Raw genomic sequence first — 21888 nt, 5'->3', positions numbered from 1 at the left:
CATATCAGATCAAAATATCAAGAAAATCAGCATGGAAAAGCATTAAATTTCGTGCAACAGCATGGCATAATAAATCTGGAAATAGAATCTCAGCTTGCTACTTTTTGGGGAAAAAAAGTTCCTTAATTAGAAAATCAATGCCATACATCAAAAAAAATTTATGGAGGACTCCACCTGGTAACATTTGTACAGTCACGACCACAAATTCTACTACCGCCTTGCTTTTTACACCCTTAAAACTTGTACACTAAATTTATCTCCTCTGCAGGGGCCTCAGGTGTGTTCACCGTCTGGGCCGCGACTACTCTAAGGTATATCCTCAAACTAACAATGTACAGTTTTAAGTACAACCAACAATCTTTATTTTCATTGCGCCTTATCCATCTCAATACATAGACTTTACTAGACATAAAGAAAGAGAGGGGCTCATATTATCCTCAGTTAGCTGTACAACTTCATTCTCGTGACCCATCTAAGCAGCAGAAGCATGCGGAGCCAGAATGCTAATCCTCCTCTCTGCAAAAGATTGAGCACCTTGTTAGCTAATTAAGACAGTCGGGATTCAAATGTCTGTAGCATAAGAGCCAAAGATTTGAAGAGGGAATGGCATTTACATATTATGCTAGAAAATTACATTGTTCATTCTTTAGCATGTCAATGAGAAACAACAATCAACTTCTTGCATTGGGGGAAAACCCAAATGAGGATTCATAAGTATTTTTCATGTATCGTGTGTTCAAGCATCGCTGAGATGTAGGATTGATATCAAATGTCACTTCTATTCCAAATGCTATTTCATGAAAGTCAAGATATTCTAAGGCAAATAGTGAATCCTACACTGAATAGGAAACAAACGTGTCTACTTCAACACCTAAATGACAATAAATATGTACAGGTATGGTTTTTAGAGTTTGATATTAAATTATATTTTTTTTAAACAAAAAGTTTCTATGAAGTTTGGATGTGTCATAAATTCTTTGTCTCTTATTAGTGTTCAGTAGAGCACTTTTACTTAAGGCACCCTAATATCAATCCATCAGGTGCACATTGATGTTTAATCAATTGATAAACATACTCTAATATGAAGCTGAGGAAAATTTAGAGAATCAACGATCTGCAAGTGATGCACTAATTTATGTATAAGCAAAGGTAAAGAAAAGAAAAGGAGACCAAGAAAAAAGACAAAAGGAGAAAGTGAGGGAAAAAGTACCTCCAGCAGCAACAAGTTTCTCTACACGTGCAACTATATGCTTCCCATAAGTATACTTCTTCAGAGCATTCAGATGAACCTTAATTCGGTTAAGGATTAGTTCAAGTTGCTGATCGTCACAAGTTTCCAGCACTTTCTGTACAACATAGTTTGCAAACTGGTCCTTCATCATTGCCTAAATTCAAACCACAAAAAAAAAAAAAAAAAAAAAAAAAAAAAAAAAAAAAAAAAAAAAAAAAAAAATCAGAAACTAGTATGAGACTATGCATATACACCCGTTTACAAAACCAAAGCCTGGCAAATCATTTTCCCAAAACCACATAGTATTCAAAAGATTTTACAATAACAAAGAGAAGAAGCTTAATGCTCTAAAAAGTTGTGTGTAAACCAGTCAGCCACTCCATTCATTTGAAAAGTAGTCAATGTTAACCAAAAAACAGATGGGCACTAAAACAACTCAATCTTTGAATAGTCATACTATCATTTTTGTGCTTTTATTATATACTAGGGCTACAATTCAAATACTTTGGCAATACAGCTAGATCCAAAAGTAATTGACTGGGATGAGGCCAATCGTCACTGAGAATGTTAGATATAATAGTTATAACTTTTATCTGCCATGTGATATAACACACATGATAGCTATTGATCAGAGAACTAAAGATAATAGCTGGAAGAAAGCCCAACGAGTTCACTAATATTCCAATGAATTCACAAGGTCATTTTAAGAGACCACCATTTCAGGTAAACAGATAAGCATAAATAGTAAACATAAGAGCTTGAAAATTGTACAGAAATGTTACTTCACAATGTAACAGTATTATCATAAAAGCACCAAAAGTTAGAGACGATTGCATGTTGAGGAAACCCATTCTTAAGATGCAAACTTGGCCAGAGTATATTTGAAGATTGCAAGTTGAGACAAGAAAAGAGTTAAAGAATCAAAAATAAAGAAAGCTATACAACAATAAAAGAATACATTCACCAATGCACACTGAAATTTAGAGAGACAAAATGCACATAGATCAGTAGCAAACCTGAAGGGGCTCGTTTTCATCAGTGGTACCGAGCATCTCAGTTACAAGGGCCTGGCGTTCAGCAAGAGTTCCAAAACTTAAACACTTTTCTATGACATTTGACGCAAATTTTTGCTGGCTCATTTGAACAATCTGGCCAGTTAGTTCCTTAATGATAGCTGATCGTTCATGTGGTTTTCCATGTTCCAGCACATGCTGTAAAATTAATCACAATCAATTAACTGAGTTCAATGTAAAAGAAGAATAAAACAGGCATTTTAGCATATACAGCATGATAGGGGCTATAAATGATTATTCCCAAACTAAACAATTTATAGTCACCACATTGGTTCTGTTGTAGTCACAGCTTATTTGTTTTTACAGTTAAGAGTGAGTTAGTTAACATACTCTGAAATGTAAAGAAAGTAAAATTGGGGCAAAATCAGAGACAGGCAGGTCTACCATATAAAGCTAATAAATTACATCACGAAACAATTAGGTAAGGGTGCATCAACTCATCCAATATGCCAAGTAAGGTATATAACAGAACTCAAAGCAAAGAAATATGAAAACACTAAATTGGTAGGGAGAGGGGAGTGGAGCTGAAATCATATTATTCCTCAGTTCCATTCAATCCCTCCATTTAATGGACAGATACCGTCCCGTTATAAGTATGAAACTTTAAGTTCAACAATGGATTTAAGTGAAGTCGCAAATGCATGAAGAGGCAAAAAAAAATTGGGCTTAAGATAAGACCTGGATGTCTAGAGAGAAATCAAATTGAACCTTTATACTACATTAAATAAGTATCAAGTTAGCATCTAACGAAGAAACTTAGTAGATTAAGTGAAGGTCCATTTGATACTTAAACAACAGATTGTATCTAACCACGGTGGGATTATTTTCTTTGACAATAAGAAACTGGAGTGAAAAAAGTTTCTCAGAAATGTGACAAACCTGTACAACATAATTTCCATATTGGTCTTGCGCCAAAGTGCAAACAGACTGCAGAATCTCATCCATCATTATTTGCTGCGTTCTGGGGTCATGGCAGTGCTCCAAAACTCTCTGTTACATCAAAGTTATTATACCATTCAGAATCGCAACAGTTGCATTGATAATGATTCATCTTCAACCTATCCAACTGATATGATTAGTAGATGCGCAAACATGAACATGTTTCAGAAAATGGAGCGGTTCTTAACCTGTATGACACGACAACCATATGGATGAGTTGACAGTGTCACGACTTGATCATAAAAAGTTGAAACAACAAACTGGATGGCATCTTCAGGTACACATTCAATACACTTCTGGACGACATGGTTCCCATTTTGATCACGTACACAACGCATAACATGGCCATCCAGTTCACCTACCATTTTAGTCTGCTGGTCCAGCTCAACAACTTCTATAGCCTGAACAGTAAAATGGAAGCACATGAAAACTGAATTCAATGCAATATGATGGATATCTGTACCTGTCAATGGTGTACAATTTCATTTACATTTTCCCCAAAAACTACGGAAAAAAAAAAATCTGTATAATTATGGAAGTAATGTTTTTCTTTCAACTTATACGATTTATATCTATTAAGCTGTATTCCACTTCCCTGGAAGTACAAGAGCAATGAGTTCATCCATTGTGACTCATGAAATTCAAACTTGAGAAAATAATTTTCCCAGAGTAAAACCCAAAAGTTTTGTTTCTCACAAATAATTTCTAAGAAGACCCCCGAACATATTAGATAACATAATTAGCCGGTCTCCCATAACACGTTATGATACAAAAATGTAGAAGGTAACCCTCCTGCTTTTGTAGGAAAGCCAGAAAGTAAAACATGCAGGAAATATCAATATGACAGGTTACTGTCAGAACTTTGGTCAACTAACTGAACATACCTTCTGGATCACTCGACAGCCATACATTTGAAGGCTAAGGGTCAGCACATGCCCAGTGAGCTGGTCAGCAAGTTCTCTTATTTGTGATGCAGTTCCATGCTCAAAAAACTGAACTCAAAGTGAAAAATTCAGTCATAGGGAAGAAATATTCCACATTTTTTATCAACCACTTAACCAAAGCATATTATGAACATGCTGATACAAAAGAACACATGGAATTGGCACATAAAGCCAAATCAATATAAACAGGAAAAAGTACCTTCTGAATCACATAATTACCAAACACATCGGTCATTAGAGAAAGGGCTTGGGGCATTATTTCATCAAAGACCATGTTCTTTTCTTCAGCTGTGGCAGTTTCAAGTTTCTGTTGAATAAACCGACTTCCATACTGGTCGGCACTGTTCAAGGAAATATGAGCGACTTAATCCCTGGAGATCTGGATAGGTAAAAGACATAAGTTTTTAAAGAAACAGCAACAAATATATACCTGAACTCAACAACATGCCCTGCAATCTCTGAAAGTTCAAAACATTTAGTCTTATTGCTTTTGAACTCATCTAGTAAAGTGGAAGCAAAATTTTCATCAAAATTTCCACCAGTTTCAGAGTGCCAAGCTCCCATGAGACCTCCACCCATGTTCCTCATCCCAGAAGAAAAACGCAAGTTCCGATCACTGTGCCTGGCAGGACTACCTGGTCCAACAGGAGAGTTTGGAAGAAGGGGGCCACCCAATGCTGTTCCAGAATAAGACATGCCAAGCCCATATGCTGGATTTCCGTAGTAACCATGATTCAAGCTACCAGACTTACCAATGTAGGGAACACCAAATTGTGATTTTTGAGGCGAAAGCAATTGCCCCAGATAAGCTTTTTGCAAACCCAGTAAATCCATATACATATTACCCATGCCTTCCCTATCTTTTGTGGGGTCATTCAAGGCTGCAACCTGGGCAGCAGCATATTCATTTGATCTCAAGTACTGCAGATACAATGGGTCCATCATGGGCACCTGGACAGCACTCCCAGCAGTGTGATTTCCAAGCCTGTTCATATTCTGCAATTCAGCAGCTGCTGCCAACAAATTTGGTCCTAGAGACATACCTCCTCCAAATGCTCCAGAATCCAAGCCACCCATTGCAGATGCAGCAGCAGCATTTTCAAATAAGGGTGGTAAACTACCATTACCAAGTGGATTTCCCATCATGGATGGAGACGAAGGACTAACAGAATACCCACCTAAGCCATAGTTAGGAAACGAGGTACTGTCTACATTCTGATACTGGGAGAATGAGCTTCCTCGGCCATTAAGACCTGGCACAGGTCCCCTTAAGTATGAGTTAGCAGATGCAGGGGGATTATTAATTTCAACTGGATCATCAGACATATATGAAGGGTGGTTCAGATCCCTCCCAAATCCACTGCCTCTCCCCATATTCTGATAAGAGTTTTTAGAAGATTGGGAAACAGAATGCAAATGAAAATTCCCAGAATCAGGCTTATTCAAATACGAATTTTGTTTCATATGGCTCCGATCACCTTGAATATCAAAAAGGTTATGGTGATTATCAATTTCATGTTGAAGTTGTGAGCGTGCATGATTCTCTTCATCTATCCTGCCGTTTGCCGACAGGTTCATACCAGATAAAGCAGCTGCTAGATCTGCAGACTCATTCACATTGGGTGAGGCACCATTGAATGAGTTTTGACCATTGGCAATTTTTTTATCCATGGAGGAAGCCCTTCCTCCACCAACAGGTGGAATCCGAGGACTAGGAGCCCTAGCTATAAGCTGAGGGTCTGGGGTCGTGCTTCTCGACAATGAAGCACCCAGAGCAGAAGCATATGTATGAGAACCCGATGAGCCGACATTCTGGACAGCAGACATTCCCTGCTTATTTCCACCAGAACGCAAAGCATCTATAGATGCCAAATCACGATGCAGATGAGCAAACTGGGTTTCTGAAGTTTCAACACCATCATCAAATGCATTCCGGCTAGCTGGACGAGAAGGGTGTCTTGAGACATTTGTATTATGTATATCATCCTGCATTGAAATACCAAACGTTTTACACAGCAGCTTTGTGCTAAAAAAGTAATACAAACTCAATTTATTTTACAAAAATTGTAGCAGACAATCAAACTTGACCAGGAAAGGAAGTATACAACAAAAAGACCATTAGAGCAGATCTACCAACAAACCAAAATAAGGGAAGGTTTAAATCAACTCTAATCATGAAAAACACAAGTAAAAATAACCAGAAAATGTAATAAAATGCAATTTATATATAGTTATAACTTGTAACCGCTTTCACATTCTACATGCTAATATAAAGTTTCAAATATGCATCTACATATGCAAGACAAAGTGTAGAGCGAGAAGCAAACATCAATCACCTAAACTAGATCCAAATACCTCCAGCATTCCACATAAGCAGCAACAGTTTCCATTCCAATTAAGTTTACATTCTATTGGTGAGACATTTATGCAAAGAATGAAAACTATACTTAAGAAGCAAGATTATAGCATGACTGAAAACCCAATATCAATGTCAACAACATAAAGGCTAATAATTTAAGAAAACTGAGCTAGTGTCAGAAGAACTAGTTCAATTCCTCATCCCAATGAGCACCTCCATCTCATGGAATTATTCAGCTGACAATTGAGAGAAACCACTGTCAAAGGCACTAATTCATGGACTCCTTCCACTTCATGGGTATGACCAAAAGGCGCACCCTGCTTAGAGGAGCTGAACCAGATATCGAGTAAATCATCTAATGAATGAACATAAAGACTTAGCCCATGTAAAACACATAAATTAGAGATGAAAAATAATCACTTGAAACCAGTAGGCAAAACTTATCACACTATCATTACAAACAGAAACACTTACAGGAGTGCATCTAATTTTTCCAATAGCAAACAACATTCAAGATAAAAAGTTTATTATATAAACCAGTTAAAGCAACAAACTTCACTAACAATTCACCTGAATGATCTCTGCAATACTCTTCTGCCTACTCCCAAGTCCCAACCCCGGCAACCCAATCAACCCATCACCGCCCCACTCCGCCGGAGCCTTCCTCCCGGCCACCCCATTCTCCTCCTTCCCTCCAACCCCTGGCTGCACCGAGAAAAGTGACCTGTTCACATCCCCACCTTCGCCACCACTCCTACCTCCTATCCTCCTATCTCCAATGCCTCCAACAGCCGAACCTCCACCTCCACCTCCACCGCCCCCGCCTTGGAACCGCTGCGCAAAACGCCAGTCCTCCTTCGAAACCAGCGGCGGCGGAAGCCGCGGATTGAGATTCACATTGGAATAGTAGTAAGTCACATAAGCTGGATCGGCACGAAGCTCCTCTTCGGTCGCAAAGCCTTTGCTGCCGTTTTTCGTGAAACCCGACAGCGCCGAGTCCTCGAACAAGCCCCCAACCGCGTTTAACGAGCCTTCGACTGTGGGTGGGGCCGACCCACTTCTGTACAGATTGAGCTCCTCCTTTTCTCGCTCACTTGCTTCGTGTTGACGCCTCTGTTCGCGAATCAACATACTCAAATCTTCGCCGTTCTTCAACATGGAACGCATTGACATCTCGGACATCATCTTCGAGTAAGTATCGGTGACCATGTCATATATCACAATAAAAAATCATCAAAATATTCAATATAAACAGTGAAACTGAAGAAAAATCAAAACTTTCAGCTTGGGTTTAGCTTAAAACTGCTAAAAACCAAATGGGATTGTTCCTAAAGCTTCGGATAAAACGATTTTTCTGATCAAAAACTACGAACCCATATCTCAAAATTTTGCACTGAAAGTAAAAAGATTGGTTTTTTAACGCCGAGTATGGATTCTATACTCAGTAAGACGAGGATCGGATTGTGCTGAGATGATCAAATATGGATTCAGCCATTTTTACAAAGAGAGAAAAGAAAGAGGGAGGGAGACAGTGAAGTGAGGAAGAGGGCAATGATAAGCACAAGCAGTGGGAAATTCTGAGCCGTAGGATATGAGAAGTGACGGTCAGGATATGTTCATACAAAGATGTCTTTTAGGGTTCTATTTCATCGTCTAACTGCTGCGGTGCTACCCCGTTTGCATTGGATTAAATTTTTTTTATAATTGAATGCAAAGGTTTTTTCTTTCTTTGATTTGATTGGGTTGAGTTAAAGGTTTTAATACGCCCGTTATTTATTTATTTTTGTGTTGGTGTCTTGTATTTGGAAGGAAATGTCAAATCTGCAGTAGAGATCTAGACTTATACGTATGTATAAATCATATCATAAATTCTCTTTGGACCCAAAAAAATAATAAATAATAATTCTCAGTTTTTGCATTCTGCATTTAATTCGTTTTTTTTAGGAATGATAATCTGTATCTGCATCGTTATGGAAATCTCTTCATTGTGAGAATTAGGTTTTCAGAAGAAGAAGAAAAATAAGATGTGGGAATCAATATATGTTACATTTTTTTTTTTACAAATATATATTTTGTTATACTTTTAAATATTTAAAAAGTCTTTAAAGAATTTGTCAAGAATTTGAAACCAAAAAAATAGGAAGGTAATTGTGATTAGATCCAAAAAGAAAGTCAATATCAACTTTCCATGTGGATTAAATTGATAGGTTATTCTCTAAATTGTGTTGGGATGCTGGTTAATATCCACATGGTACTAAAAACAATGAGTAAGGTGAAGAATTTATACAAAATTTACCAAACATATAGTTTCCAAATCATAATTTTGAACTTATAAAAAAAAAATCATAATTTTGATGTAATTAATATATTGGAATTTAAATAAATAAACAAACAACAAGATAATAAAATAAAATAAAATAAAAAACTAGACCATCTTAAATGGGAGATCCTCTCCGCAATATAAGAAGTAAAATTAAGTATATGTGAGATTTTGATTTTCCTTTGGTAATTCATTCCTAATTAGTTTATCACGCATATAATTAATGACATAATACATCGAATTACTTAATTTAAGGGCGAAAATATATAATAATAGTGGCAACAAGCAAGAAAACAAAAAGTAACCACCTAACCACATTGAGTATATTATTATTAGAATTTCACTTTGACTGGCTTATGAAACCCTAATTTGATTTTTCAGACAACAAAAAAAAGTGAAATGTATGAATCTGTTTTTTTTTTTTTTTTTTTAAAGAATGTGATCTTTACAAAACCTAGAACTGCAAAAGACAAAATGTTGTATGTCACATAAAAGATTGGATTGGTTGGCATCCGTAAGTTTAAACTCGGCGTCAATTTAGTACATGTGACACTTTAAAAAGTGTATAAAACGAGATTTTTTTTTACATTTTGTGATTGTGCCCAACATATGTATACTTTGTCTCACAAGCTTAAACTCGGCGCTTCTTATATCAAATTAGTATATATAATAGTGTATTTAAATCGTAGAAAAGAAGATCCTTTCACGTTTTTAACTGCATTTAACATATATGTGGACAATTTTATCTCACACACTTAAACTCGACACATGTTAAATCAAATTATTACATTTTACGTATTTAAAATGTAAAAAATAAAATTCGTTGACACTTTATAATTGCGCCTTAAATATAGACACTTTTATCGCACACTAAACAACAAACACAACAACATATTTGACACAATCCATAGCTTGTGAAGAACATGTGGTGGAACACAGATACAAGTTATACAACTTACATCTGGCTTGGAATTTGTGTAGAAAGCTTAAAATAAGTACATGCGTTTGATACTAAGTTTAATCTAGTTGATTTTTGACAAGCACAACAATACTATGCGTAGAGACAATATTGAAATTCAAGGTTACGTACGGTACAGGTAGAGAGGAGAGGACTATAAGCAGTAACTTTTTCCTCTGTTCCTGCAAAAGTTTAACCTAATTTTAATACACAGACACAAAAGAGCATGTAATTACAATGATTGGGTACAAAATAGTTTCACTTAAAAATATATATATATATATATATATATTGCAAAAGACCCACTAGTGTAGTGGTTGGAGTAATTGCTCCTCCATGCAAGGTTGGGTTCGAGTCGTTCGCTTGTAGCATCCATGTAATGTGTGTGAGTTTAATATATTATTGTCTCTCTCAACAGAAAATGTCCACACAAACAAAAAGTTGGAGATTTTTTGAATGGTGCATTTAAGCTTGGGGCTTCCTTACCAAACCATCTCAACCACAGTAATGAGGCAAGTACTTGTTCTGAAATGAATGAAAATGTTTGGCACATTCATAATGGTGGGTAAGATTTTAGTTAGGCAACAAATTAATAAGAACAATTGATTATTTGGTGAGGAAAACTAACAGCCATCAAGATGTAAAGGCACTAATCACCCAAAGCTTGTATATAAGCTTCCCCAAGAACTCTTCAGTTATATACACACTAGTATTTGATTGGCTTAAAACTTTTGCTAATCTAGTTTTAGACAACCTTTTTAACAAAAACATCGAAAGATTGTTATTCGAAACCACATCGATGTCACTCTAATGGTCATTTTGATGCCTTAGAAGATTTATTTTTTTTGTAACACCTAAGGAAGATCGAGTTATGAACATGTACTAAAAGTAACTCATTACCTCACCATCCCTCACAACTTCAACCAACCCTAAATAAAACCGATCTCAACAACTGCCCTGGTGGAATATAAAAATTAAACTAAACTTTTGCATAAATAAAATTTATAATAGAATGATGATTAGCTTATTTAAAACTTTGGCTAATACTGCCACCCACTATAATTAGAAGCTAACAGAATAAACTCCAGTGAATGCGGCTGAAACCAGCTACCACACAGACACCCCAAACCACGGGCAAAGAAGATGCCTTTTCTTTTTGCTTCTTTTAATATAATACAGAAAGCATGTATTTATATAATGGTGACAATGTTCGTTTTGTGATTATGTCAGCCGCAATTTGTTTACAATTTGTTTACATGTTTTGTAGAAACCAGTGGATAACGATGATTTTGCAGACATGTGCTGTGTGGCCTCTCAGTCACGTGACTTGTCTGTGCTTTGCCTCTACATGAATCATAAATATATGCAGTCCACGTACGTTGTTATCAAATAAAACTATTAATCTGTCTGCAGTTTCTGGATTAAACCCAAGAACCTTAATTGTGCTTAAGCATGCCCCCCAAAAGAAAATTATATTTGGGTGTTTTTTTATAAAATTTTGACTGCCAAAAAGAAAAAGAAAATATCCCCTTTTATTTAGAACGCTGTTAAACGAACTCTAAAATTAACTGAATACACAATACTACCAAACTATTTATTGAATTACTAATTTATCCTAATATACAATGACCATAAATGATATATTGAATTGTGAAACAAATAAAATTTTAATAAGTACACTTTACTCACTATGTTCAACCCTTATCAGACATAGAAAAGTCTTCATATTGCTTGGTGCTCACGAATAACGTAGCGAGTACTAGTTTAGGATTGGTATTACGAAATTAAAGATTTTGATGAAACCCAAAATCTGAAAATAGGGCACAGATTCATGTAAAAAGAGAAACCTAGTTTAGAATTGGTATTAGAGTGTTGTACTAGGGCTATTTTTGGTAATTAAATAGGGTGTAATTGGTTAATTTTATATTTTGATTAAAATATTAAAATAAACTTAGATTATAGAGTGTACTCAATTAATTTTAAGATCCATTTAGTAGCACTCTTTATTTATGTTATCTTTTATTCCGATATTTCAGTGTCAACTCGTATACAGATAATTTATATTTTAAACAAATAGAGGAACAGATAAATCATAAAAATATAAATAAAATGAATAGATGAGAGGTGAGGCATAACCTCGAAATTTGGCAAGCGCAATTCATGGCTGATGTGCATGTATGTTTCCCATAAATATATTATCCTTGTTGTGGTAAATATATAAGGTTAGGTAAATCATTATTTTGATTGCTACTGTTGTTGCTGACTGTTAGGTTTGTTTTCTTTCCCTTCTCAACTGTTCTTTCTCGAACCGTAATTAAAAATAATCCAATTATAATAAATTTAAAATAATTTTTTTGAAGTGTCAATAATATATATATATATATATTTTTTTTAATTTCGGTTTCAATAACTATGATGAAATGGCACTGTTATCAACTTCTGCTATGTAATGTGATGAATTTGTCCACCATCATAACTATATTTAGCACCTTCTGAATTATTTTGTTCTATTGTATGTCAGCTTGCTTTAGGCCATCCATTGTGTCAACTTGCACACTTGCACCATTGCACCATTGCACGTCAGGAAAGATCATGATCATACCTACAGTAGGTCAAGTTGGATTATTGGGCGAAAAAACTTTCCTCTTTCAAGGCCCGGCCGGCCTGTCTTTGTTAGGCCAATTTTGGGATTTAAGAATTTGAACCAATCGAACATTGCTTCTGCTAACACCTTCTTAATTTGGGGTTCATCTTGCAAACAACGTTTGTGTTTTCATCTTCAAACCAACCTTACCTAACCTGTAGCAGAAGTTTTCCGTGTGAATCTGATAAAGCAAAAGAAAATTAACCAGCGGTTTGTTTGGTAGAATTTGCGTATAAATAATTAAACAGAAGCGTGTGATATTACCGGAGAGGTTGAGCAACATACATACCAAGACCAAGGCAGGAGGAAGGAAAGCTGGAGATGGCAAATGGCTAGGTTTTCTAACCTATTTTGAATTCCTCTTGCAAGCTTTGCCAATGCCAAAAAGTCACCACATCACATGCATGCAGCTTGTTTTGAGATTCAGTATGACAGATTGCCCAAATCATTTTTAAGACTCACGTGATTTTGAAAACTTGCCAAAGTGAAAGATACATTACGTACCATTGATATAAACAAAATCCCAAAAGATTGCTTATGATCAGAAAGGATATCGTAATCGAAAGCACCTCGTATCCGATTGTTACTTGATTTCTAACCTTAAACTATGCATGAAAATCTTTAATTTATTTTTTTTCATTATTTATGCACCTCGCATACCTAGTTTACACAAAAAATGAGTAGAAAAGGAAATTCGTACGATGTCATATTCTTATCCTTAATCTCCATAATGGGAAAAGCAGAAACTCCATTTATCTATTAAGAACAAGGAAAAACGTATCCATAAAGAACTATATATAGCAAAAGCTAAAACGTGGCAAGACCCAATCAAAACCGAAATTTCCCAGAAATTTCCTAATCAGGCAGCCAGCCAGGCAGCTGATCTTAAACCCCATGCAACACTAAACAGATCACAGAAACTTTTTGCAAAACCTTATATAGGAAGATTTAATCGAACAACATGTTTGCTCCTCACGTTATGAGCGAAAAGTCAGTGGCCTAAAGGCCCAAGTTTAGACCAACTTTTTAGGTGTGTACAAATGGACTTTGTGTCGCAAAAAGGTCCACATCACCGTAAGTTGTTGGGGTTAAGTCATCGATCTTTTGTGTGTGTATTTAATTACGTGGCGTATTGAACTTTTTTCTTTGCAGATACATCTACTCAAAACCCAAAACGGATCGACTATTTAGAGGGAGATAGACTGATCAGAGAGTAATTATATAAAGCAGGGTTAGTTGTAAACAGATAAACTAATTCATTCCTACATTCTAACCCAGACCAATTTACAAAATCCTGAGCCAAATATAGTACTTATAGCCAGATATAAGTCTACGGCATAATATCCCAAACCGAAAAAACCTGGACAAAATGCAAACAAGTAGCCTAATGGAGACTGTGGCTTCTGAGCTCGAAGGAACACTTCTCAAGGACCCCGACCCTTTCTCCTACTTCATGTTGGTGGCATTTGAGGCATCGGGTTTGATCCGGTTTGCTTTGTTGTTGATGGTGTGGCCGATTATTCGGTTTCTTGAGATGATTGGTATGGAGGAAGCTGGGCTTAAGCTTATGATTTTTGTTGCTGTTTGTGGTGTTCCTGAATCGGAGATTGAATCGGTGGCCAGAGCAGTTTTGCCAAAGTTTTACATGGATGATTTGGATATGGAGGCTTGGAAAGTGTTTAGCTTATATGATCGGAGGGTTGTGGTGACTAAGATGCCGAGGGTTATGGTGGAGAGGTTTGTGAAGGAGCACTTGAGAGCTGAAGTTATTGGCAGTGAGCTTGTTGTGAGCCGATTTGGGTTTGCCACAGGCTTTGTTAAAAGTCAAGTTTGTTCCAAGAATATATATGACCGAGTGGCAAAGGTGTTCATAGATGAGGAACCAACGTTAGGGTTGGGAAGGCCTTCGTCATCAAGTTCTTCATTTCTATCACTATGCAAGGTAAGTAGATAATATGGCAGCCATATTAGCGCAACTTTTTATTACTAACTGATGTGGCACATAACATAAACTTTTGATTACTAATTATGTGACACATAAAATTAACAATTATTTAATTTGTCTTTCAAGTTGTTTTAAACGTACACAATTCACTCTTATTAGTTAAGTAAATCATGCATATGCATGTCTTGTCACTACAGGAACAAATGCACCCACCATTTACCATGACCAACCAAAAGCATGAGCAGCAAGTCCTCAGACCACTTCCGGTGATCTTCCACGACGGCCGATTAGTCAAGCGCCCGACGCCCTCAACCGCCCTTCTAATCCTACTATGGATGCCCCTAGGCATCTTACTCGCCTTCATTCGGATAGTCTTGGGGTTGATATTGCCAATGACGCTTATTCCCTACATATCCCAACTATTTGGCGGCAAAATAATTGTGAAAGGGAAAACCCCACCGCCCTTCTCTGGTGGCAACTCCGGCGTGCTCTTCGTCTGCACTCATCGAACACTAATGGACCCCGTTATCCTCTCAAGCGTACTCAAACGTAAAATTCCAGCAGTCACATACTCAATCTCTCGATTATCGGAGATGTTAGCACCAATCCCCACCGTTCGGTTAACCCGAGTTCGACACGTGGATGCAGAAAGAATCAAGCTTGAACTATCCAAAGGGGACTTGGTGGTTTGTCCTGAAGGAACAACATGTCGTGAACCTTTTCTCTTGAGGTTCAGTGCACTCTTTGCTGAGCTTACGAACCGAATTGTTCCTGTGGCCATGAACTACAGGGTAGGGTTTTTCCACGCAACCACGGCGAAAGGTTGGAAAGCTTTGGACCCCATATTCTTCTTCATGAACCCTAGGCCTGTTTATGAAGTTACGTTCTTGAACCAGTTGCCTATGGAAGCCACGTGTTCGTCCGGAAAAAGCCCTCATGAAGTTGCAAATTACGTGCAGAGGATTTTGGCCTCCACATTAGGGTTTGAGTGCACTAACTTCACTAGGAAGGACAAGTACAAAGTGCTTGCTGGGAATGATGGAACCGTTCCGTATATTTCATTCGTTGATCAACTTAAGAAGATGGTGAGCATCTTTAACCTTAAGACCACGAAAGAATAAGATTTCTTTGTTTGGTGGCCCGCCGTCGATGCATAAATACGTTAATTTCTTTGGGGGTTTTTGTTTTTGGGCATTAGATTCGGTGGGGTTAATTTGTGTTTTTGGTTTCTTTTTTTTTTTGGTTAATTAATTATTATTTTGTTTTACGACATTCTCATACCACCTTATGTGGCAGATGAGGTACAATCACATCAATTAAAAAGTGTCAATAAATTATAAAAGAAAATAAAATAATAAATTAGTTTGAATAATGCTACACTTACTGCATTTTTATCATACATTTCTATATCACATGATGTGACATGTCTATATCATATGCTACATCAATTATATGAATGAAATGTATTTTAATAAATAAAATTAGAAAAATAAAAACTAATATTTTACATGATGTGGCATGTATACATTAGCTGCCACATCATGTGATATAAAAATTAGTATTATTCATTTTTCAATAAAGTACCATTGTAGTCGATGTTGATCATTTTGCTTGTAAATGATTTAGGGACTTGGATTGGAATGAAGTATATAGGATTTTGTCTTGGTGTAGCTAACCTCTCTATCTAAGGTGTGTTAGTTGCTGTTTCTATTTCCTATGACATTGAAAAACTAAAAAAGAGAGATAAGGAGAAAGAAAACTATGCTCGGAACATGCCGTCTCATCTCATCGGCACACAAGAAGACATTTAAGTGTAAACGATGTTGCATTTTGGGAGAGTTTTTTGAAGGGTTAAAAGTACTTTTGACAGTATTTGATAGAAAAATTTAGAAGCGATTTTGGGTTATAAAAATGCTTTCTAAAGAAGCACCTGCTATGTGCTGAATATGTATTTTAAGTGCCTTTTCAAGAAGCACTTGGATTAATTTTTATGAAAATTCAAAATTTTTATAATAAAAACATTTTTATTAAAAACACTTATGAACATAAATAAATACTTCCTATAAAAGCAATTCCAAACAAACACGTAAATTGCCTTGCCCTTGTGTTGTTCTTCTGCACAAAGAAAGCGACAGAAATATATCATTCGTCCTGGGCCTAAATCTGTACGGCATGTGGAATGTTTAGCTGTTATTTGTAAGTATATTCGTAGCATTTTTCTAGTGAATTTGCTTGTGTCATGTCAATAAGGCCCAGATAATATTCGTTTTATCATTTTAGGCCCACTAGCGTTGCCTGTGTGAATAGCACTATGCCGGCCCGAAGTTTTATAAGTTAATAACTCCATTGATTTGGATTTTGGTTGGGGTAGATGTTAGGTTTCATTATATTAGTCAAAATACTTAAGTGCACCCTAGCTTAAATTTGTAAAAAATTAAAAAAATTGGAAATAGTTTAATGCCTTGTATTTATCAACTACTTTCATCACGATGATGTTAACTGTTACTCAAATTACCAATTTATTCAATACTAGTCTCATTACACGCGCTTTCGTGCCTACAAGAGATTTTTTATTTATTTAAAAATTCTAATTTTTTTTAGAATTAAAAAAAGATAATGGGTAGTTATATTCCATAAAAATATGATCTATTATCTTATTTTTCTTTTTTTTTAATTTTTTTAATATGAACAAATGTTAATTTATCATATTATTTTTATTTAATTAATAATTTCAATTTGTAATGTTTGCATTATAATCAAGTGCATTTTCTGGTATTTTAAATGTTTTACCATTCTCAGCTTTTGCTTTATATATAGATATACAAAAATAATCTCTAATTTAATTTATTTTTTATTATAGATGATTTATAAAACGAACGTATAATTAAATAAGCTCATCCTTAGTCCCGGCTTCGACTAATTTACAAATATATATATGATTCAAGTCTAAATTTTGGTCAAAGCCACAAATGAAAGAGATGATGCTGCTATTCGTTTCTTCTTCTTTATTTTCCCGGTTGGGTTTCCATAGAGATAATGGAATGAAGAATATGAGTGGGGTAATATATATGCTTTTTTACACGTAAAGTGGTAAAGTGGTAAAGCAGAAGACATTCATGTCGCGTTCAAGAATAGGTACGACTTGGAAAAAATCTTATTTACCAAAACCTGCGTATGTGCTGAGCTTCACATGCAGATGCAGTCAACTTTTCTGCTTTCCAATGCAATTGCATGCTAAAAGCACACCCAAAGAAAAAGAAGAGAGCGCCGTATCAGCTGTAAAATTAATCAAATACTTATATATTAAACAATGTATTAATTATAATTAGTAAGACAAATGGAATTCAGATGCAAAGTTAGATCCCAATAATTTCGTCATTGCAGATGGATTGTTTAACATCATAGTTTGTCAAGAAAGCAAACTTGGTTAATATCTTATGACTAGTTGATCATGCCGAGATTATTTTATTTATATATAAAAAACATCAGAAAAATTGTAAATAATCATAATCCAGAAATGAATGGTCGGTTTGCCCAACATTTACTAATTAATAAAAGGCAAATAATTACTAGTTGCATGCACTTTCAACTGAAATCATAATAAGAAATTAAAATTCTTATTTTGTCGCAAAGGTTCTGAGTTCGAATCATAGTATTCAGATAGTATGTATGAATTTAGTATGCTATATCGGTCCTCTCAATATAAAACATCCTCAAAAAATTATTATTTTGTTTTGAACCCTCATTGTGAGTTTATTTAGAAATTAATATATTTGTACCTAACGTATGACCCTTCACAAATACATTGGACTTGTTCAAGAGAAACCAATAAAACCTTTTCTTTGATTAGAATTGAAAAAAAAAAAAAATATATATATATATATATATATATATACTGTGAATAAATACAAAATGAATGTTTGAACTTCGAAACATAAGGAAACGCAGCATTCAATGAAAAGAAGACAAAGAAGCATGCGCTGTGTTGGGAAATGATGATGATGACGTGTTGGACAGCGAACTGGTTGTTCTCTCTAAAATCATGACTCAGCTCGCGAGGCGTGCCACGTCACTACCCCCAGCCGAGCCGCTTCTCACCTGTAGCTGTAGGTCCCTCAGTTGGATAGCAATGCCTTTTTCAAATAAATAGATATATAATCGAGTAATAAAAAGGAGGAACATAAAATATCAGAACGTGCAATGTACAGCCGCGGGTGAGCCCAAAAGTCAAAACCCTTTTTTTAGGTGATACCAACATAGAAACGATGACAAATTTTAATTTGTGACCGTCACACGTGATGTGATGTAGTACCATTAATTCATACATTACAATATAGTTAAATAATATGGTTAATTTGTTAAATTAGAGATCTCAAATTTAAATTCTCACGACATCATTATTTTGTATGTGAAAGAAATTTTCATCTTTTAGTTTAGATTATCGCTTATAATTCCTAAAATAAAAAAGTATAATACTAATATGTAAATGTAAGTTTTATAACATAAATGAATTGATAACACCACATAATGGTATGAACAACTCACCATCATTGAGAAATTAAAAACTAGGTGTTTTATAAAGATTTCACGTAAGACGAGTAATTTTGGATTATAGCATGAAAATATTTATTTTTAAATACTCTAATCTATGTACTGAAATAGAAATAACACTTGTACATCCTTTATTTTACATAATAGTAGATGGAGCCCAAACACCACGAATAGTTTATGTGGACATTTCTGATCTTATCTATCTTAAAAAAATGTTGTTTTTGTTAATATTTCTTTAATGTTTAAGTTTATTTTTAATTATTATTTAATATTTTTGGTTTCTTAAATTGCCATCAGTTTATTTTATATATATATATATATATATATATTTTTTTGGAGTCAAAGTTCATTACAATCTGTTAACTTGTTGTTTTGAAGTTTGGCATAGGGTCATAGTTAGAACTTTTGGAAAAATAGTTGACAGAGTCTCTTTTCCAAATAATAGTAAAATCCTCTCAGTTAAGAAACGAATATTGCCACGTCATCCTGCATAGAATATTCCTCTAAACTCTTCGCGCCGGCTCGCGAAGCTCAAATTGAAAACGGCGCAGCCCTCCCTTCCTTCCCGGGGCTTTTCTAAGATATTCCGTTCCGTTGCCATTGCCAACTCCAAAGCGCACCGTCTCATCTCCGCTTCCCGCTTCCTCCAAAACCAACCGACCCTCACAAATCTCTCATCTCTAACTCTAACGCTCACTAAACGTCGTTATGCGCTTCGCCCAATCAAGCTTCACCACGTGGGCAAAAGTTCCGAGCGTTCTCGCCACGCTAAGTCGCTAATAACAAACGCGGTTTTGCTGTTAATTACACCACAAACCTTTCTGTCTTCAGTTTTTAACACGCAATTAACAAATTTGACAACCAGAAGAAACCCTTTTGTAGTTTTTTCTCTCGGGGTTTTATTCATTTTCCCATCTCCCAAACAGGACTTTTACCGTTGGGAATTGTCATTTCTCGGATCGAATTCAATTGATTTGGACTGCTAGAGGCGTTTTTTTTGTTTCGGATCCGCAGTATTGATTGGCCTTCCATGTCCGCAGCGACGCCATCTTACTGGTGCTACAGATGTAGCCGCTTCGTCAGGGTTTTAAACGACGTCGCCGTCTCCTCCTCAGTGCTGTGCCCGGACTGCGGCAGTGGCTTCGTCGAGGATATCGACAACCCGACCGGCTCCGACTCGCGCCGCGTTAGGAGGATTCCAGCTGCCGCGATGTACATGATTGGCGCCAACAACCGTTCTGACTCCAATCCGGATCACACCGCTCCAAGCCCCTCGGGGCCCCGAAGACCTCGCCGGAACCACGGCGACCGCTCGCCGTTCAACCCGGTCATCGTCCTCCGCGGGCCAACCTCCGAAGGTGCTACTTCGAACGAAGAAGGTCGCGGATTCGAGCTGTTCTACGATGACGGTGTAGGGTCGGGGCTCCGACCCTTACCTACAAGCATGTCCGAGTTTCTACTCGGGTCGGGTTTTGACCGCCTTCTCGAACAGCTGTCCCAGATCGAAATCAACGGAATCGGACGGTACGAGCAGAGACCCGCATCAAAATCTGCGGTGGAATCGATGCCGACGATCGAGCTCGACGAGTCTCACATAGCGGCGGAGCATCACTGCGCGGTGTGCAAAGAAGCGTTCGAAGTAGGAACCGAAGTTCGGGAAATGCCCTGCAAGCATATATACCACTCGGATTGTATACTCCCGTGGCTCTCCCTCCGAAACTCGTGTCCGGTATGCCGGCATGAACTGCCGGCCGATTCGGAGGCCGAGACGGGTCAGGAGGAGGACGAGAACGCGGGTCTTACGATCTGGAGGCTGCCCGGCGGCAGTTTTGCGGTGGGGAGATTCAGCGGCGGGAGAAGAGGCGTCGAGAGAGAGCTTCCGGTGGTGTACACGGAGATGGACGGCGGTTTTAACGGCGCAGGAGCTCCGAGGAGGATTTCGTGGTCGAGGAATGGAGGAAGAGGGAGGCAGAGTGGTGGGTTGATGCGGTTTTTGCGGGGTTTGTTCGGTTGTTTTGGCGGGGTCCAGTCGTCGGCAGTTTCGGGTTCGGATTCGGAGAGGAGGTTGGGGACGCCGACCCCCCCTCGAACGACGAGTCGTAGGAGGGTGAGGTTTATGGATTTGGAGCAGACGACGACGTCGACTCCGAGGCGGCGGAGGACTTGGTCGATGGATGTGAACAGTGGGATTGTTAGATGGTGAGGTTCGTTAATTTCACTCGTGGTGTAAATATTGGGGAAAAAATATGAGTGAATGCGAATGGGGCCTTGAAAATCCCATGAAATTAGTAAGCTAGTTAATTAAAAAGAAGCAGAGCATCTGCAGAAGGAGGAGGACCAGCTCCAAGAGAGACAAAGCCAAAGTGAGTTTTTAAAGTTCCATGGAGTGAAATCTGAACCAGGAATTAGACAGATTTGTAAGTTTATTTTTATTTCCTCCATGAATTTGTAATTGGTAGTGACATTCAGTTTGTATAAAGTGTAAGCATCTTCTTCTTGTTCATGTTCTTGTTCATGCATTGCATGACCTATTTCTTGTCATGAAAATTGTTGGGAATTACAGTCATTCTGAAATAAATGTCTTTGCTCACTCCACTTCACACTCGACATTTTTTTTTTTTTTTTGGTGTTTCTTTCTTACATTACAACTGTGTGACAAAGATTGAGGTACTTGCCCTTAAACTCCATAGAGATGTTGACAACGGGAAAACGACAACGTTTTTTGCATTGATAATGGGAAGAGGTCATTGTTTACTGTTTAACGTCTGCTGGGTTATCAGGCGTTTCTGTTCCCCTTTCTCTCTTGGGTTGCTTTGAAGTTTGAACTAGGGATGACAAAAATTTCCGCAGGGGCGGGTCTCCGTCGGGTCCTTGACTTTAACGGGGGGAGATTTCGGGCTAAATAAGTATTGGGTACGGGGATT

At 37.0% G+C, this 21888-nt stretch overlaps 3 protein-coding genes and 1 long non-coding RNA gene across 4 annotated transcripts; 2 read left to right on the top strand and 2 right to left on the bottom strand.

The window, feature by feature from the left end:
- Positions 1-101: 101 nt before the first annotated feature.
- On the bottom strand, positions 102-8218 carry LOC117617492 (pumilio homolog 1-like). The gene is made up of 9 exons (XM_034346877.1): positions 7117-8218; positions 4618-6173; positions 4387-4528; positions 4128-4235; positions 3432-3644; positions 3184-3294; positions 2248-2442; positions 1211-1385; positions 102-516 (listed from the first exon to the last, which is right to left on the bottom strand). The coding sequence occupies exons 1-9, from the start codon at positions 7753-7755 to the stop codon at positions 473-475; spliced, it is 3183 nt and encodes a 1060-aa protein (XP_034202768.1). The 5' UTR covers positions 7756-8218; the 3' UTR covers positions 102-472.
- A 1620-nt stretch (positions 8219-9838) lies between these two features.
- Positions 9839-10962, bottom strand: LOC117620038. Its single transcript, XR_004584653.1, has 2 exons — positions 10131-10962; positions 9839-10006 (listed from the first exon to the last, which is right to left on the bottom strand). It is a non-coding gene; the product is annotated as an uncharacterized LOC117620038 (long non-coding RNA).
- A 2747-nt stretch (positions 10963-13709) lies between these two features.
- On the top strand, positions 13710-15627 carry LOC117619280 (glycerol-3-phosphate acyltransferase 5-like). The gene is made up of 2 exons (XM_034349195.1): positions 13710-14410; positions 14611-15627. The coding sequence occupies exons 1-2, from the start codon at positions 13838-13840 to the stop codon at positions 15532-15534; spliced, it is 1497 nt and encodes a 498-aa protein (XP_034205086.1). The 5' UTR covers positions 13710-13837; the 3' UTR covers positions 15535-15627.
- Positions 15628-19630: 4003 nt separating this feature from the next.
- On the top strand, positions 19631-21561 carry LOC117617827 (E3 ubiquitin-protein ligase RDUF1-like). The gene has a single exon (XM_034347396.1). The coding sequence runs from the start codon at positions 19995-19997 to the stop codon at positions 21165-21167; it is 1173 nt and encodes a 390-aa protein (XP_034203287.1). The 5' UTR covers positions 19631-19994; the 3' UTR covers positions 21168-21561.
- Positions 21562-21888: the final 327 nt, after the last annotated feature.

Source organism: Prunus dulcis, chromosome 2 (assembly GCF_902201215.1).
Source record: "Prunus dulcis chromosome 2, ALMONDv2, whole genome shotgun sequence".
NCBI classification, from domain to species: domain Eukaryota; kingdom Viridiplantae; phylum Streptophyta; class Magnoliopsida; order Rosales; family Rosaceae; genus Prunus; species Prunus dulcis.
Note: the sequence above shows the minus strand (reverse complement) of the source record. Positions and strands in the feature narration are given on the sequence as shown.